This window comes from Corylus avellana, chromosome 4 (genome assembly GCF_965113065.1).
Source record: "Corylus avellana chromosome 4, dhCorAvel1.hap1.2, whole genome shotgun sequence".
NCBI classification, from domain to species: Eukaryota; Viridiplantae; Streptophyta; class Magnoliopsida; order Fagales; family Betulaceae; genus Corylus; species Corylus avellana.
The window spans coordinates 4331742-4350551 of record NC_142493.1 but is presented as its reverse complement, the minus strand read 5'-3'; the positions used below and the strand labels follow the sequence as shown (position 1 = coordinate 4350551).

At 33.6% G+C, this 18810-nt stretch overlaps 2 protein-coding genes across 4 annotated transcripts; both read left to right on the top strand.

Annotated features, from left to right (window-relative positions):
* The first annotated feature begins 1284 nt into the window (after positions 1-1284).
* LOC132179036 (serine carboxypeptidase-like 13) lies at positions 1285-6939 on the top strand. The gene is made up of 14 exons (XM_059591654.2): positions 1285-1483; positions 1579-1724; positions 2968-3044; positions 3182-3304; positions 3461-3563; positions 3680-3717; positions 4546-4647; positions 5367-5453; positions 5545-5700; positions 5938-6009; positions 6094-6215; positions 6358-6471; positions 6556-6610; positions 6720-6939. Exons 1-14 carry the CDS (start codon positions 1326-1328, stop codon positions 6801-6803), a joined length of 1437 nt encoding a protein of 478 aa, XP_059447637.2. The 5' UTR covers positions 1285-1325; the 3' UTR covers positions 6804-6939.
* A 2410-nt stretch (positions 6940-9349) lies between these two features.
* LOC132178787 (CLP protease regulatory subunit CLPX2, mitochondrial) lies at positions 9350-18696 on the top strand. Of its 3 annotated transcripts, none has more exons than XM_059591338.2 (15): positions 9350-9981; positions 10479-10540; positions 10730-10830; positions 10946-11029; positions 11583-11629; positions 12590-12664; positions 12750-12827; positions 15358-15414; positions 15753-15823; positions 15907-16006; positions 16126-16230; positions 16561-16623; positions 16761-16883; positions 17371-17529; positions 18498-18696. In XM_059591338.2, the coding sequence occupies exons 1-15, from the start codon at positions 9442-9444 to the stop codon at positions 18510-18512; spliced, it is 1680 nt and encodes a 559-aa protein (XP_059447321.2). In that variant the 5' UTR covers positions 9350-9441; the 3' UTR covers positions 18513-18696. The 3 variants fall into 3 exon arrangements, with proteins under 3 accessions (XP_059447321.2, XP_059447320.2, XP_059447322.2); XM_059591337.2 differs by lacking the exon at positions 18498-18696 and adding an exon at positions 18282-18409; XM_059591339.2 differs by lacking the exons at positions 16561-16623; positions 16761-16883; positions 17371-17529; positions 18498-18696 and adding an exon at positions 16341-16429.
* The last annotated feature ends 114 nt before the right edge of the window (positions 18697-18810 follow it).

Below are 18810 nucleotides of genomic sequence, written 5' to 3'. Positions count from 1 at the left end.
TAGCTGCTGCTGGAGGACAAGATTTGTATAATAATTTCAAACATCACACGATTCACACCAAAGAGATAGAGTGAGATTCAATCAAAAACAAAAATAAAAAATGAGATGCCTTGAGGCACGTTCGCACCTTACTTTCATATCCTCCAAATCGTAAATGAATGAGAGTATGTTTGAGAAATAAAACTTATAAGTTAAAAAGCGTTTTTTTGGCAAAAGTTTTATTTTTAAGTTTTTGTCGTTTTCTATTTTTTAGTTTTTTGGATACTTTTTTTCTTCAAACAGACTTTTTAAGTGTTAAACGCACTTTTTGGTCCTTCAAATGCTCACCCAAACAGACCTGAAAGTAAAATTGTTCACTTGGTTCATGCATGTAGCTTGGCTTGTAACAATTATATCTTTATGGTTTTAAAATGAACTTATAATATTTTGTAGTGTAACCAAATCATCCCTCTTATTATAAATTCCTGACAATTTTAGTTATCATAAATTTATAAATATATTTAAAGAAGGAAGAAAAAAAAAAAAAAAAATTGGTTTAGGGTAGGTTGCTTACCTAATTGGGTTGGTCACCTCGTAATTGTATTTTGTATGGAGTCAAGGTATGACCTTGTAATAATTGTGTTTCAAAATGAAGTAATTAATTTCATAAGTAATTAATACATGTGGTAGCTTATGTTTTGTTACATAAGCATACCACATGTATTAATTACTTCATTTTGAAACCACATATTATTACAAGGTCATACTATATGTATATGGACCAATTTAACAATTTTTCAATCCATTAATCTTTTTTTTTTTTTTGATTATTGAAGGAGGTTACATCAACTTTCTTTTGATGAATATTGAAAGGTGGATAAAATAAATTATTATATATATATATATATATATATATAAATTTCTCTTGTCGTTTTTTTTGTTTGTCTTGACTCTTGTCTTGTCTGCAAGATTTCTCCTTTCTTTCGTTGACCAAAAAAAAAAAAGAAAAAAGAAAAGAAAAGAAAAAAAGGAACGCTCCATTCATCATTCTCAAGCTTCCCTTCTTCTACTGATCTGCTGGCTGCTGAAGAAAGTTCGATGAGCTACAAGCCATCAGCACGGTGTTTGAGCTCTTTGAATGTTCAGTAAAGTGCACTGAAATACAGATGAATTATCCAAACCCCTGTGTACCTAACCGTCGTTTTTCAAAAGGTCTTTGCCACGTGCCCTAATTACTCCATTAATTACTATCATATAAAACCTTTTCACTTTCTTTTAAATCATATATACTCCCCATACGTATTTTCCCATCAGACATTTTTCTCAACAAAAAGGGTTTGAGAAAAATGCAGAAAGTTTTGTTGAATCCAAGCAATATTGTTCATATGATGTGGTTCAGTCTACTTCTTCTCTTATTGGGTTTCTCCGGCATTGAGGCCAATCGGACCATCGTTGAATATGTGCCGGGATATCCCGGCAAGCTCCCCTTCAAACTTGAAACTGGGTAATCCTTTTTTTTTTTTTTGTGTGTGTGTGTGTGTGTATTAATTCTTCCATTGAATTAACATGTATAGTATATTTATGGGTTTTTGTAATTAGATACATTGGAGTAGGCGAAACTGATGAGGTGCAGCTGTTTTACTACTTCATTGAATCCGAGAGGAACCCTGTTGAAGACCCTCTTGTCCTTTGGCTCACCGGAGGCCCCGGTTGTTCCGGCTTCTCTGCACTTGCTTTTGAAATCGGTAAATTTGTTTATTATTATTATTATTATTATTTTTGCTTTTGAAGTTTGGCAGGTAAAAATAAAATAAAGGGAGGGAAAAAAAAAAGGGGAAAACATGGGCCCCATGGGCTTTCATGCCCAAGGAGAATCCAACATTCTTCTTTTGTGGCCCTTTCTTACTTAACCCAAAGTGACTCTTGTTATGTCATTCATAAGGAGCGATTGAGATCCAAAGTTAATGTGAGAGAATCTATATAAGATTTAAAAGAGCGAAACTCAAGCTCGTGAACTTTGTTTGGTAATAATTTTAAAATAATTTTCTATTTTTAAAAATAAAAACACACTTTTCTTAAATTATTAGCACACAATTTAACACATAATACTTATTTATTATAAATCTTACTAAAAAAATATTTATCTCTTTTATATCACATCAAAAATACCTTTTCAATCCAAAACTAAAACATAATTTTGAACATTATTAACAAACATAGTCGAGTTCGGACTTCTTGGGTTTCTGGCCCACAACTAGCAGTATTAGGAGCTTGGGCTTCCTATAGGTACTTGGCCCATGGGTGATCAAATAAAGGTTAAAGCTTTTTTTTTTTTTTTTTTTAAAGAATATATAAATATATTAATTCAAAAAAAGGTATGGGTTTTCTTCCCTTCTCTGTTTTTTAAGGTCTATAAAATAAAATAAAAATAAAAAATAAAATTTGCAATTTGATTTATTTGCAAATATTATTTGATTTATAATATTGTCCTTATTATATTTATTGAGAATAGGATTTTAATTAGCTGTATGACATTAATTTTCTTGACAAAGATTGTAGTCAACGAGTTATACTATCTTAAATTACTAATTATTCCAAAAACTTAAGTTGATAGGAAGAGATAATTTTAATTACTTAATCAACACTTTAACACGAGTGATACTAGGCGGCCTACCAGGATCCTACCAGCGTCCAACTCCTTTTCAGTTTTTTTTTTTTTTTTTTTTTTTTAAAAATAGGGCTGATGTGGCGTGGCCGAGGCACCGGTAGGACACTAGTAGGCCAAAAAGAATTAATTCACTCCCCTCGTAATCAACACTTTAACACTTTCTTTCAAACTCTCTTTTAATAGGTGAGGCTCAACACGTGAAAATATTTATTTTAAATGAAAGTTGAGATTTGATGAAGTCGAATATCGATCTTTAGTTGATAGAAAGATACAATTTTAATAACTTAAATCACTGTAACATACTCTTACTCTTGGTGCAGGTCCATTGACTTTTGACTATGCATCTTACAATGGGTCTTTGCCATCTGTCACTCTGAACCCATACTCATGGACCAAGGTGCATAACTTCATGGATATCATGGACCTTTGCTGGATTACCCATCAAAATTTTATGTTCAATTAATGGTGTATTTTTGTTTTTTTTTCTTCTAATTTTGTTTTGATTCCAAACTCAATATGCAATTAATTAATCAGGTGGCCAGCATTATCTTTATTGATGCACCAGTTGGAGCTGGATTTTCATATGCAAAAAGCTCAGAGGGTTATTACACCTCGGACACAAAATCAGCAGTCCAGACATATACTTTTCTAAGGAAGGTAAGAGTAGAGAAAGTGGATATTTATTAAAATGTTAATTTATCTGTTTTAATACCATGTTAAATTAATCATTAGATATTATAAAAAAATTAAGCTAATAAGAATAGTTGATTTAATCATTTAATTAATATTCTAACGTAAAGTGATTGTTAACAGTGGTTGCTCAATCACCAAAATTTTCTTGGAAATCAACTATATATTGGTGGTGATTCATATTCCGGCATCATTGTTCCTATGCTCGTTCAAAATATACTGAAAGGTATAGAAAATTTTTTGCAGATATCTTATTTCTTTGTTCAAAAACAAACATTTGTGATTTAGTAAAGTTTGATTAATTATAAGCTTAATTATCTTTTGGTTTATGCTATCATACAGGTCTGGAAGATGGGCTTAGGCCAAAAATGGAACTTCAAGTAGGTGATCTAATTATATAGAGAAATGTTAGATACTATAATTTTATTCAACGTTCATTCAATAAAGCTGACATGGCACTCTCAACTAACTATTGGATTAATAATTGTTAAATAAATAAATAAATCTAATGGTTGATTTGGAGTGTCATGTTAACATTGTTGGATATATATAATTGTAGAATAAAAATATAGTAACTAGCATTACTCAAGTAAATAGCTCCAACAATTTTGGTAATCCTTTTATCTTATTTTAGTAATTAGCCGCATTTTTCAAAACATATCTAAAATAAAGGGAAAAACGCGTTAATTTAGCGGTGTTTTTCTTTGTTATTTTAGCATGAAAACACTATTATTGTATTTAGGGGTGTTTTTAAAATGCTGTTAAAGAAAAAAAAAAAAAAAAAAAAAACTATTTCTTAGAGAATGATGTTACACACACTCTCACTTCTTCACACTCATTTCTCTACACTCATAGATGGTTTTTAAAAACACAATTAGATTAAAATCCAGTAAAGATCCATCAGAAATCTAATGACGGTTTTAAAAGTCACTTATGGATGCGAGGTGTTGGGTCTAAAAAAGTATAAGTAGCATTACTCAAATGTTGGTGGAAAAATGCGAGCAAATTTTTGTTGGTTTTTTATTTTATAACTTCCATTAAAACCCTGATTTAATGTAGTGTTGCTTTGTGATGGTACCAAGAAGATGAGACCCAAAAAAACAAAGGATTTTATATTTGAAAATTTAGAATTTATATTTTTCATCATTTTGTGTTTTTGGCAATCACTAATATAAAGAAGCATTATGAATGTTTTTGAATTGTAACAGGGATACTTGCTAGGGAATCCAGTGACAGATTCTTACACTGATGTAAACTTCAGGATCCCATATGTGCACAGAGTGAACCTTATCTCAGATGAACTCTATGAGGTGATTTAACATATATATGTACATAGATCAGGCATCATGATTGCATTTGCTTTACTTTCGGTGTCATGTCCCCATAGCATGCATCCTAAACTTTTAAGTTCCAATGATGCGCTAATTGAGTTGAGTCGGGCTATATAGCTCAATCAGACTTGAGGGAGTACGTGCGGTTTTTATCGTCTAGGTTTCTCTTATGCAGCTCTCAGTGGATAAGTACTACAATGGTCACACGTCACTCACACCTAGATATAATAGTTATAATTGATCTCTCCCATCTACCTTTTTGAAAAAAAAAATAAAAAAGTTAAATCAATACATAGGCAAGCCTTCTTACAAGCATATGCACATTCTTTCTTTCCAATTTAGTTCTCTGGTTAGTGTAAAAGATATTGTTATATAAATGATTATAATCCGTATAAAATACTTATTGTAATCAGGTTAAGCAAATCATTTATCATACTTATTTTTATCTTTACTTACCACACAATTCCCCTTTAAATAGAAATAATTTGTAATGTAAATATTATTAAGGAATAAGAACATAATGTAGCCCTATCAAGCTCTTCCTTAATCGTAGATGTACGTGTCTAACACCGAACTACCCAAAAATCTTTGTTCTCATTTAATTTTCGTTATTTCCTCTGCTATTTTCTTGATTTTTCATATCATTATGAATTTCTTCAGATATTACTCTAAAACTTCGAATGTGTGTTCTTTTCCAGAATGCCAAATTGTATTGCTCTGGCGATTATGTCAATGTAAATATTAACAACACACTATGTGTGACAGCTCTTCAAGCAATCAAAGAGGTTACAAGATTACTACTTTTGGTTTTGCTGATGAATTTTGTCTTTTGAAATCTCAAGGGCTTTGAAATTTAATTTCCATTTAATTTTACAGTGCCTTCTACAAATAAACCTTGCACAAATTTTGGAGCCTCAATGTGCCTTTGCATCCGGAAAACCAAAGGAGATTGAATGGGATTTGAGAGTTCAGGATTCAAAAACCATGAATTACCTCCTCTCACAAACTCAACTTCCAGAATTGTGGTGTCGGGTAAACCTACGTCCTCTTTCTACAAAATGAGTAATGCTAGAAATTACATTTTTATTAACGTGGCAGTCTCAACGAGCCCGTTGAGACTGCCACGTCAATATTATGAAATATTTATGGGATAAAAATATTGTATATAAACATTACTCTACCTAACTATGGTTATAAATGTTTGCTACATTACATATTCTTGAAATATTGTACAAAAATTCAGGAATTTGATTGATGTATTCTCTATAGGGCTTTACTTATGTGCTCGCTTATAAGTGGTTGAATGATGACAGAGTCCGGAATGCTCTTGGAGTTCGAGAGGTATTGCAAGTTGTAAAAGTGGTTTCACTTTGATTGAAAGAAAATACGGTAGAAATCTTGATTTTATTTTATTGCATCTATCAGGGAACCGTAGAAACATGGAAAAGGTGCCCTAAAACTTTTTCGACTTATACAGAAGATGTCACAAGCAGTGTCGTGTATCAAAAGAATCTCACGGAGACGGGGCTTCGAGCTCTTATATACAGGTTCTACTCCCCTCATAAAAACTTGCTTAATTACCTTCATTGTTTAACTAGAAAGGAAAAAAAAAAGAAAAAAAAAAGAGGGTACTTATATAGTAAGTCAAAAATTTATTTATTTATTTATTAAATATTCTTCCCTTTGCAGTGGTGATCATGACATTTCTGTGCCCTATATTGCTACACTTGCATGGATAAGAGCTCTTGATGTGGATGTTTTTGATGAATGGCGTCCATGGTTCGTTGAAGGTCAAATTGCAGGGTGAGTATTTTTAGGATTTGCATTAATTCAAGAGAATTAGTGTCTTAAATTATTTATATCTCACTTAATTAAACTCCTTTGCAGATACCAAGTGAAGTACATGAATGATAACTACCGCTTGACTTACGTGACTGTAAAGGCAAGAAATCAAAGAGAGAATAAATACCATAATTAATTATTTTTATCATGTTCTTCACAAGATTAAAATGAAATTACAATTAATTAATATACCACAATTATTTATACAGGGAGCAGGTCACACGGCCCCAGAGTACAAGCACAAGGAAACCCTTGCCATGGTTGATAGATTTTTTGCTCGTTATCCTATCTAATTCACTGTGTTCAAGGCAGAAGCTATTGAGTATTTTCAATTCTATTCTTGTCTGGAGAAATATTTTGAATAAAAATCTTCTTGTGCTCTATTAATGTAGTCAATAGCTAGGAAAAATTAATGTGAACACTTTTATGCTTCAATATCATTCTTTTCTCAAAAGCGCACTTGGTCGCATCCAAACAAAATGCCATAGATTACCCACGTTAGAAAATAGAGTTTTTATCTATTAAAAAGAGGGGAAAAAAAAAAGAAAAAGATAAAAATAACTTTTTTAAAAGAAAAAAACCTCGTTTTCAAGCTTCTCCAAAATTGTTTGAAAGCAAAGAAAGTTAAAAAAAAAAAAAAAAAAAGGTGTGTTGTAAGTTTTGTTCTGCCAAACGGACTCAATTTTTATTGACATGATTTTTTTATGTACTAAAAGCCCGTTGAAGCTTTGTAACGCAATTCCAAACAAACTTTTAGAGCCGGTTGGAAAATAAAGCTTTTATATCTAGAAATAGCTTTTTAGAAAAAAACTTTATTTTCAAGTTTTTCCTAAAAGTGTGTTTTGACATTTTTTATTAAAAAAAAAAAAAAAAAAGAGAAAAAGTCAAGGAAGCATTTTTTTGGGTTTTATACCAAACAGAACCATATTTGCTTTGCACAACTTTTTATGCATTAAAAATACTTTTTAAACTTCTTAATGTAATCTCAAATATACTCTTAGAGCATGTTTGATATTATGTTTGAAAAATATAACTTTTAAGTCAAAAAGAGTTTTTGGGTAAAAGCTTCATTTTTAAGCTTTTGCTAAAAGTGTTTTTTTGTCATTCTTAGACTTTTTGGATCCTTAAAAGCGCTTTTAATTTTTTTTAACAAACGATTACTTTTTTCTTCAAATAGACTTTTTGGATGTTAAAAATACTTTTAAGTCCTTCAAACGCAATTTCAAACAAATCTTTAGTATTTAAGTAGTCGTTTAGAGATGTCCATTCCTCCATGCGAGAACCAAACTAGAGTGGGCAAGGGGGGCATTGCCCTTGTGGTGACTCCAACCTTGCCCCTTTATAACAAGGGCCAATTCGTCACAATAACATGACCTTACATAACATGTCATAAGCATAAACTTATACTAACTTGCAGCAGAAACATTTATATAATAAACATCACATTACATTTAGAGCTGGCAATAAATGTCTACATTTTTCAACATTTACATCGTTGTGTCTATTACATAACTTAAAACATCAGCTCGACAAAAGTGTCACAGCGGCAAAAAGGCATGTACATTAAGGGTATGCTTGAAATTGTGTTTGAGTGGTCTAAAAGTGCTTTTAACACTCAAAAAATCTATTTAAAGAAAAAAAATGTTGGTGTTGGTGATTGCGCCACAACACAATGGTCTCTAGCCACAGAGTACGTTGGGATAGTTGTCACACATGTTTGCCAGCCTTAAGATGGTGGTCTTGCGTTGTTTAGGGGTTGGAGAGGGTGGATCTGGTTAGAGGGCTTGTCAGCCTTTTTTTTTTTTATATCGAGCCGAGTGTTCAATAAGTCACTCCGCTTGGCTAATGGGCAAGCTCAAGTTCGAGTTTGCCCAAGATTTTTCCCTTGGTGAGCCAAGTTTAGCTTTTGACATGTGTCAAGCTCATGATGAGTGTAAAAGAGCCAAGCTCACAAAGATACTACTCACTTGAACTCGACTCGTTTATTATCCTAGTTGCTAAGTATTGCTTGGCATGTGAAAAACACATTTTTTTTAATAGCATTTTCACATACTTCAAGAATTAGGAACACATTAGGAATTAACTACAAACTAGTTTGTAGCTAATTATGTCCTTCTCCAAAATAGCTAAGGGGGATTTGCGCATAAGAAACTTGATTAATATGTTTATACTATTAAGAAAAATTTGCATTATTTAAGATTGTTAAGTTTTAAGAAAGTCAAAAGAGTCTTCACAAAGTCATGGACATGGCTTCACAAAGTAATAATCTCAAGTTATTTTTTGAAATGTTTTAAGAATTATATATATATATATATATATATATATATATATATATGAGGAAAGATAGGCTTACAAATACATTTTACAAAAAATCTTTTACAAATTGATGTGGCATAACATGATTAAATATGAGATAAATTTAAATTTTGAGAAACTCAATCATATTGTGCCACATCAGTTTGTAAATTTTTTTTTATAAACTGATGTAGTACAATATAATTGAATATGAGATAAATTCAAATTTTGAGAAATTCAATCATATTGTGCCAGTTTATAAAATTTTTTTGGTAAAACATATTTTATAAATTTTTTTTTTTTATAAACTGATGTGGTACAACATAATTAAATATGAGATAAATTCAAATTTTGAGAAACTCAATCATATTGTGCCACATCAATTTATAAATTTTTTTTTTGTAAAATGTGTTTGTAAGCCTATCATTTTCTAATATATATTAAGAGTTTGAACAATGAACATATGTGAAAGTATTAATTAAAATATATCGGAAAAGATTTACAAAAAAAGGTCAACAAAAAAAAAAAAAAAACTAAAGTGAAAACGAAAACTCGTTGTGATTCTCAGTTCCTCCACTTCCATGTTTCCTCTAAGTCTTCAAATTGAAACCAAAACCCATCAACAAGAAAAGCAAAATGTTGTCGATTCTCCGAAACAACAGAATCAAAAGTAGAACCATGATTTCGATTCTGGAAACCATGTTATCGGGTCCCAACCAAGTGACGACCCACTTCGCCGACAGCTCTCCCAGTCGTAGAACCCTAGGCTCCCACTTCGGCCAACAAGGGCGGCAGAGCTCCTCCTACGACCACATTCGCGCCGACGTCAACTGCCCCCGTTGCTCCCGCCAAATGCCCGTGATCTTCTCCAACCGCCCGTTATCCATAACGGGCCGTGAGCCTGGGCTCTACCAGGCCCTCAATCTCTGCCCCAGTTGCAAAACGGCGTTCTACTTCAAGCCCTTCAAGTTGGAACCTTTGCAAGGCAGTTTCATCGAGGTTGGGAGGGTCAAGGACACCGAGAAAGATCGAGCTCAGTTTGGGAAAGCTGAAGCTTGTCGAAGACCAGATGAGGAGAACGATGCTGCGTCGCATTCGGGGAGGGAGTTGCCGACTCCGAAGGAGATTGTTAAGGCGCTCGACGAATTCGTCGTCGGCCAAGAAAGGGCGAAGAAGGTTTGAATTTTGATTTTTCCTTTTTGGGTGGTTTGCTTGTGAACTTGAATTTTTGTACTCGTTAGCAAATATTGACTTTTGCGTGATCAATGTGGATTTTTTTAGAAATCTAGATGTAGTTCGTAGCGAATTCTTTATCAAATGTGTGATTGTAAATAGTGAGTAAAATTTCCGTGTAGAACTCTTATGATTTTGTGTGCTCAATTTTGAATTTTGTGGAATTCATGTACTTGTAGATGCTAAGTTTTGGTGATCGTGTAGTTTTGTGCATGCCAATTTTGTTGATGTTTATTGATTTACAAGAGGAATAGAATTATTGTGTGATCATGACAACGTGTATGATTAACATCTTCATTTTATTCCTGATAATTGTTTGTGGAATAATGCAGTTGTATCTGGATGGCATTGTTAAATTTAATGCACTATATAATACAGAATTGTGGGGTTTTTTTTTTTTTTTTTTTGTTTTGTCATTGAGATGTATGCTCTCGTTACAGGTGCTTTCGGTGGCTGTTTACAATCACTACAAAAGGATACATGACGAATCTTTCAATCAAAAGTTAGTTCATATATTGTCTTTCTTCTTGAGTCAGCTCTCGGTCTTTACAACTTATAACTCGAGCGTCATACGGGTTATTTCAGTTTTTCTATGAGGGGTTTGGCCTTAGTTGATTTGTTTCGTAATGTTAGATGCCTATCCACTCGGGGATGCTTCTTTATTTACTGAATTTGTGCATCTCAATACCAGGTCGGGTGTAGAATTGGGTAATAATGGAGAAGAAAATGAGGACTGCGATTCTGTTGAGCTGGAGAAGAGTAATGTATTATTGATGGGTCCCACTGGCTCAGGTACGAAATATGAATTTGATTTTTTTTTCTCTCCTTATGGTATTAGCGTGAGAACCACCTGCTTACAAGGGCTGCAGTTTTGATTTTTGTATTCTCCCCTTGGCTGTAAGGATAGGAAAGACATTACTTGCAAAAACACTAGCCCGTGTTGTGAATGTACCATTTGCCGTTGCTGATGCAACAACATTAACACAGGCAAGTTCATTGCTTGATATAGTTCTTTACCTGTTCATCTTGGTAATAAGGCATTGGCTATTTGTTCATTTGCCATTGTATGGAAGCTGCCTATGCTATCCTGTTTGACGAACATGGACATTTACAAAGATGAGTTATCACATTGTCGTTGACAAAAAATTATACGAAAATGCCCTATGGAATATATTTTCACATCTAGGCAATTCTTCATACTATGAAGTTGCTTGCTGAAATTGTAATGAAGTTATGTCCCAATATAAGAGAAAGATTTCAACTTCTTGAACATATGTGGATCTTTTGCTCTATCTTCTTGATGTCTAGAATGTGAGAAATACAGATTAATTGGGGTTCTCAGGACTTTATTATGACTACTGATTTTGATGCATGCAAATTGCAAAAACTGCATGTTCTGTTTGTGTTTCATTTTCGTTAATATATCTTTTTGAATTTGCCACATCATTTACTTAAATATTTGTTGTTGTTCTCAATAAATTTTTGCTGCTTTACTGGATTCATCTGATATATTCAACTGCTGCTGCTGCTCTCTCTCCAGGCAGGTTATGTTGGAGAAGACGTGGAATCAATATTGTATAAGCTGCTTATGGTATGGTCTTATGTTATTTAATTAATCTGTTATACATGGATATTATGACTTTGAGTTTGTATTTTAGAAATGTGTATATATATACTTATAAAAAAAAGAAATGTTTATATATATACTAAAAGTTTCTCAACATTTTGGACTCTGAACATTCTGTGTGATCCTTCTGTACATGTAGGTAAACAACACGAAAATGAGGGTAGCCTGATTAATTCTTCATTCTTCTTCTTCTTCCAACCCCCCACCCCCCCCTCCCCACTCTTTTGTTTTTGTTTATTTCTGACTACATATGGTGGTTTCAGTCTTCTTATGCCAATTGTCACTCCTTGATAAGTTTGGCTGCTGACCAAATTGGTGTATAAATGTTTAATATCGTGATAGAGTCAAACAAACTGTTGTATTTCTTTTGTTGCATTTCTGACATATAAATGTGAATTTGTATACACGGTTGTTGAAATTTGGACTTCAATGTTCTGGTCCTAAAGTGGATGGTGGTTGCAAGTTCACTGGGTTTATTTCATTTGAAGAACTTCATAGTTAATATACAAAAGCATTGGCATTTGTAGGATGGAATGATCACCTTTCATTCTTCTTACTGATGCTGAAGAGCAGCGAAGCATTATTGGTACATGATATTTAGAACATGATGGTATTAGAATGCGAATATGGGCATTCTTGGTACTTGATCATGGAGTTTAGAGCCGCTTGATTATGTATGTCACACATCTGCATGCGCTCCTTGTAGTTGTATGTGCAGTGATGTGTGAACATGATGCCCTTGTCTTTAATAGTTTTGAGGAAACCTCTAAGATATTTTCTTAGCTTCAGGGCTCTATTTCATTTTTAATTTCTTGCCTCTTCTCCAATATGTGCTATCTTAATTTTGATTGATGGTTCCATAAATTTTTTTGCATGAGTTTTTTCCTGTAACTCACATAATTGGTTTTGCTGATTGGTGTTTAGGAAGCTGAGTTCAATGTTGAAGCAGCTCAGAAAGGCATTGTCTATATTGATGAAGTCGATAAGATCACTAAGAAGGTTTTGTGACTTGTTACTACAGGGAACGTCCAGTCAAAATATTTCTATGCCCTATTTACAATAATCCCATTGAATTTTTGTGCAGGCTGAAAGCTTAAACATTGGCAGAGATGTATCTGGAGAGGGTGTCCAACAGGCATTACTGAAAATGCTGGAAGGAATGGTGCGTACATCAAGCTTGAATAGCTTTGTAGTTAGTTTCTGTTCATGGTTTATAATATATTGATAGAACTTCCTAGAAAGAATGCTGAATGTAGTGCTCCAACCAGTTTACTTTATCTGATCCTGTACATCAATTTCTGAATGAAACAGTTGTTTTCTTTTTATTTTGCCTGGATATCTATTTCAATTTATAATTGTATACATGTTTAATACATTGGCATCAGGATATGCATGTTCTTAGTGTGGAAATAGAAGCATGTGGAAGTTTGCATTACTCTTCAACAAGTCTTCTCACCACCTTTATTTTTTTCACTTTCGTATTTTTCCTCTCTTTAGGGCTTTGGTCTCTCAAATGCATCAGTGAACTATGCTCTCCTAGATGCGCTGATGCGTTATGTATCTTTCTACTCCAATTATATGTCCTAGTAAACATCCCAATTTTTGTCGATCAATTTTGTGTACACGTTTTGATTGGTATGCTCACATGATAGTATGTACTAGGAGTCTGGCATGAATTTTGGAATTGAGGGTTCCAGTAACAGGTTATTTTGTAGTGCCAGTAACATTTTATGTTGCCAAATCGGGTAGTTTTTAAATTTCACTTGGAATTTTTATAATGAAAGCTGACTTCTTTAGTAACTCAATGGGTAAACTATTGTTTTCCTTCTAGCAATATATGGGCTGTTGACAAAATCTTTAAGCATGGTAAAAAGTACACTTAATGCGTAGATCTTCGCATATTACCTTAGTGTTTGGGGCTTTCCAAAAAATGAATCAGGTTGTGCACACTGTGTCTTCACTCTTTTTTTTGGGTGCACCTACTTTCTACCAAATTTTTGTCTGAGATGAGTGGGTTCTGGGCTTTGTCAAATTGCCTTTGAACTTGCATTATTACATAAGGATACTGATGGGTCTGATGACACCGATTTTTTCATGTTTTCGATTAGTAGGAATGAAGTTTATAATTTCAAACATTTCTGTTGGTGTTGGAATTTTTGTTTCAGAGTTTCTGCAAATGACTCTAGATCGGTTTGCGTAGTGGTTTCATGAAAATCAACTTGCCTCAATATTCTTGATTCAAGTTCGGCTACGACTCCAATTAGTTTCTGTAGTTCAAAAATATTGAATCCAAGATGGAATTTGATATATATGAATAACATTCTAGAGTTCATGTTTCGACTTCCTATTCTAGGAAAATTTTGGTGATTGAAGCCTTTTGATGTTGGATGACCATTTTATTTAGTGATCAGAGTTTCCTATTATCATATGTGGGCCATGAAACTCTAAGTTGCACATGTTAAGAAAGCTGGTTAAAGGATTATGGAGGGGTTGTAGCCAAAACAACTAGAGAAAACTGATAATCTAAGTTGCTGCCGTAGGGCTAAGCAGTACTCTTGAACATTAAATTTGATTGATACTTTTGGTGAATTTCAATGCTAGTTTTGGAGCTGAACCACCTAGTTTTGGCTTCTTTTAGCCAGGTACTTTCTCTTGTATACTTTTCGTGTACTTGGGGTGCTTTATGCTGCATATATACATCTTGATTACTTATAAAAAAAAAAATGGTTTTGATGATGGGCTTGTTAGCCTTTTATAAGATAGGTTTTTTAAGGGTTAATAGTGGGTGAACAAGGTTTGGTTGTGGCTGAATACTGAAGAAAAGAAAGATTTGAAGAAAGAGATAGGAAACCTTTGAGTCTCACCAAGGCCTTCTAGGAGTCTCACCTAGAAGAGTTCTTTACAGAATCTCAGCATTAAAAGAAAGCATAGTATGCTGGATTTATTAATCAAAGTTCTCTTGCCAATTGTTTACGAGGGAAGAAGATTATATAGAAGCAAAATCCTGACATAGTAGAAATCACGATGGGCCTTATTTGTAGCAGCCATACCACTTTGCAAATTTGTAGGATCCCATTATTCATCACTTTCTTTCTTTCAATTTTCCTGGGTGAGAGTCTCCTTTGATGGTTATATTCCAAATGAAATCTCTAATGGAAATCTATAGTCTGACCTATTAATCAAGCATAGAGGTCTGCATAACCTTAAAGCTCTAATGGAAATCTAGCATAACCTTAAAGCTCTAATGGAAATCTATCTTGTATATGCTGTGGTTCTTCATTCTTCATTTTTCATTTTTCATTTTTTAATTGTTTTTATAACAAGTAAATACATTCATTAGAGGCTACTCCTAAGGTATCCTGCCTGAGTTCAGGAAAAGCACCTAGGGTGGTGCATAAGACTTGAGTTAACTGAAAATTTAAGGAGTACAGTCCAGAAAAGGTTTAAGGACTTGATTAAGTCTTTAAACACATAATTGTGAGCATTCAGTAGTTGTCTTATCATTTTAGTGATAAACAGAGAAAATGTTGTGTTATTGTTGGTTATGTCATCTTTGCACCCTCTGAAGATGCCTGTAAGGTGAGACACATACTTTTTTTGAAATGATTAAAAAACTCTGTTCTAAAGCTTTAAATATGCAAGATATTATATTATATTAGGCTGTCCATTCACTACATGCTTTTCTTTGTCAGATAGTGAGTGTTCCTGATAAAGGAGCTCTGAAGAATCCCCGCAGTGATCACATTCAGGTATGCTGGAGCTAAAACTATCCGTTTTTCTTATGCTACGTTTGTTTCTATTTCATACAATTATATCTGGTGAGTCATAGGCCAAAGTAGCCCTCAGTGCAGTTGGAACTTACCATGTCTGTGGAACTTGGTTTCATGCCAGGCACTTGCTAAATGAATTTGATGGAATTACTTCGTAGATATTTTGAAATAAATGATATTTTACTAGGAATTATGGAATCTTAATATCAAAAAGTTAAATATTTTTGAAGCTTCTTAGTTTCAGAATTACTTTTTTATTTTATTTTATTATTATTATAGTTGTTACCTGGGTATCTTTAACTTTTGACGTTTTGCAGATAGATACAAAAAATATCCTCTTCATTTGTGGCGGAGCATTTGTTGATTTAGAGAAGACCATTTCAGAGAGGTAATACCATTTTCTACTGCTGTATGTTTATAAAAATTCTTTCTTTGTTGGCTTCGTGTATGATGGGTACATTCTTTTTCCAGACGGCAAGATTCTTCCATTGGCTTTGGAGCACCGGTTCGCTCAAACATGAGAAGTGGCGGATTGACCAATGCTGTAGTGACATCCTCATTGCTGGAATCTGTGAGAATCCACGCATTAAATGAAATGCTCATTGATTGCTTTCTGCTTTTGTATTTTGCATAATGCATATGCTTGTTCCTTTTATTAGCTGGCCTCATGGGTTTTAAATGAACTTGTAGGTAGAAAGTGGTGACCTTATTGCATATGGCCTCATACCTGAATTTGTTGGACGATTTCCAATTTTAGTGAGCCTTTCAGCTTTAAATGAAGACCAACTTGTTCAGGTATGGTCTATCAGTTTAATGTTTATTTTGTTCAAATTTTTTGCTGCCAACTACTTGGAAGGGCCATATCATGCTCACTGAGTGGAATGGTTGGGTTTTTGTATTTGCAGTTTTGTAGCTTTTATCTGTTGCCTAATTGGCTCAAACTCCAAAGTTGTATCATGTGATGATGCTTCTAAAGTTGTTTTGCTTCAAACAGGCAATAAATCTTGAAATTAGAAGTGTTTTTTTTTAAGGAAAAAAAAAGAAAAACGAGAATTCATTCATTTTCTGAATTTTTCAATGATAAGGAAGTAGTTAACTGTTTCATGGGTTATTTATGTGTCATAGGTCCTCACAGAACCAAAAAATTCTCTTACTAAACAGTACAAGAAGATGTTCAGCATGAACAATGTAAGCTTTTGAACCACTGCATCTGTGGTCTGTAAAATTTATTCCTTTTTCTATCCTGTTTGTGGTCTCAAGCATGCAGATGTGGTAACCCTCTATTTGGTACTTCTGGAACTGCTTATCTGTCTATCAAATTTCAGGTCAAGTTACACTTCACCAATAATGCTTTGACATTGATCGCGAAGAAAGCGATGGCAAAGAACACTGGTGCCCGAGGGCTAAGAGCAATATTGGAAAATGTTCTGACAGAAGCAATGTATGAGGTAGATATGGGTCCTTGTATCTATCCTAGTCATTATAATATATGCAACTTGTGTGTGTTTTCTCCCCTTTTTTTGGAGGTAAGCAGCCTCACAAATTGAATAGAAACCTCTATATTTGTTGCAATTCTCAGGTTGTTAATTAACTTGATAGTGAGACCACTGCATGATATGGGATGATGTTTTGTCACTATAAGAGAGAAATAACTGACTTGCATTTTTTGCTTATTTGGCAAAAAACGTTGCTAGTTTGACTAGCTGTTCTAATCGGCAACAAACTGGTATTGCAATGAGTTATTGGTGCTATAGCCTATCAATTCAATGAAAGTAATCACTTACCTGTTGGGGAAATAGTCAATGCATCTTGATATTGATTCTTTCCCTGTCACTCCATATGAAATTAAATAAATGTTAGATTTCTGCATCAAGGTCTTTTATGACATTTAGCACACCCTAATGCAACCATTCCCTTTTGTCTTTTTATGCACAGATTCCAGACATGAAGGCCGAAAGTGATACTATGAATGCAGTTTTGGTTGATGAAGAGGCTGTTGGGCCAGTGGAGGCTCCTGGATGTGGAGCAAAAATACTTCGGGCAGATGGTGCACTCGATCAATTGCTTCATGACACAAAGTCCAGCAATCCAATGGTATGTTTTTCTAATGCATCCTTTTAAGTGACACTTCTCAACTTTTTTTTTTTCCCTATTCTTCTCAACTTTCCGTTTTTATTTTGATTGTGTTTTTTGGTGTTTCAAATTAAAATGATACAGATAATTGGAATTATGTAATTTTGGAAATATCTAGAGGTCAGATTTTTAATGGCTTGAAAGTACAACAAATTGTGAGCATGTCCTTTTTTTTTTTTTTTTGGTCTAGATTTGAGATTGTCGATTATGCTGATTATGTTCACTAATTGTATTGTAAAGGTCACAATAATATAGGAGTGTTGAATTTGGTATAAAGGATTATTTCTAGAAGAAATTAAAAAATTTAGAAAATGCAGCCAATAAGCTTGAATTCAAATGGCATCTCAAGAAGAAGGTGAGGTTGTGGATTCAAGACCTACTGGATTTATTTATAATTAACCAATAATAAAGAAAAAGAAAAGAAAAGAAGTAAACTTTACAAATGCAGTTTAAAGGATTACCAAATTTTAGATATGTTGATGTATTACCATATTTTTTTCTTGTGAAAAACCTCCCCTTGGACTTTCTGATAACACCCCTTTTTAGTATAACTTCCTTCAAAATTTAATGGGTCTTAATGTTCGGAAAGCCCATGGTGTTAGGCCTCTGTTGAACTACTGAAGAGTGAAGACCATATGACCCAAAGAGAAGCATAGGAAACCACCCTCTGAACTTCTTGTTTCTTGAATAACATAGTTGACCTCTGCTTGCAGGGTGGATTGCAGGTTCAGTCAAGAGCCATTTGATTGTAAATTTTATGTAATTTAGCATGTGTAAAGACTACTACATATCATACACAATAATAGAAGAAAATAAATCTTATATTTCAAAGTTCTTTGCATTTTCCGCAGTCCTCCATTAGACACATGGAGCATCAATCATGCAGGAGGTACAAAGGTGGCCCTGACCCATTCTGTTTCTTTTTCCAGATGGATCTTTCATAGGTAAAATGACTGCTGAGAATTGTGATTTTGGCTAGGGAAGAGATGTGAATTGTGAGGTAGTGCTCTAGTGTCCAAAATATATGCTTGATTTTCTTCCAAAATTGACATCTTTGGCAGTAGTATTGATAATGGAAATCCAATAGGAGAGAGAAAATCACCTCTAAAATATGCATCATTTGGATAGTGGCATTATTGCTCTATGGCCAAGATTTCCTGGCATTGTCTAACATGATGCATGAGGTTTCTAGCAAACCACTCGATTCAAAACGGCAATACATCAAAATCTCATTCTCACGTA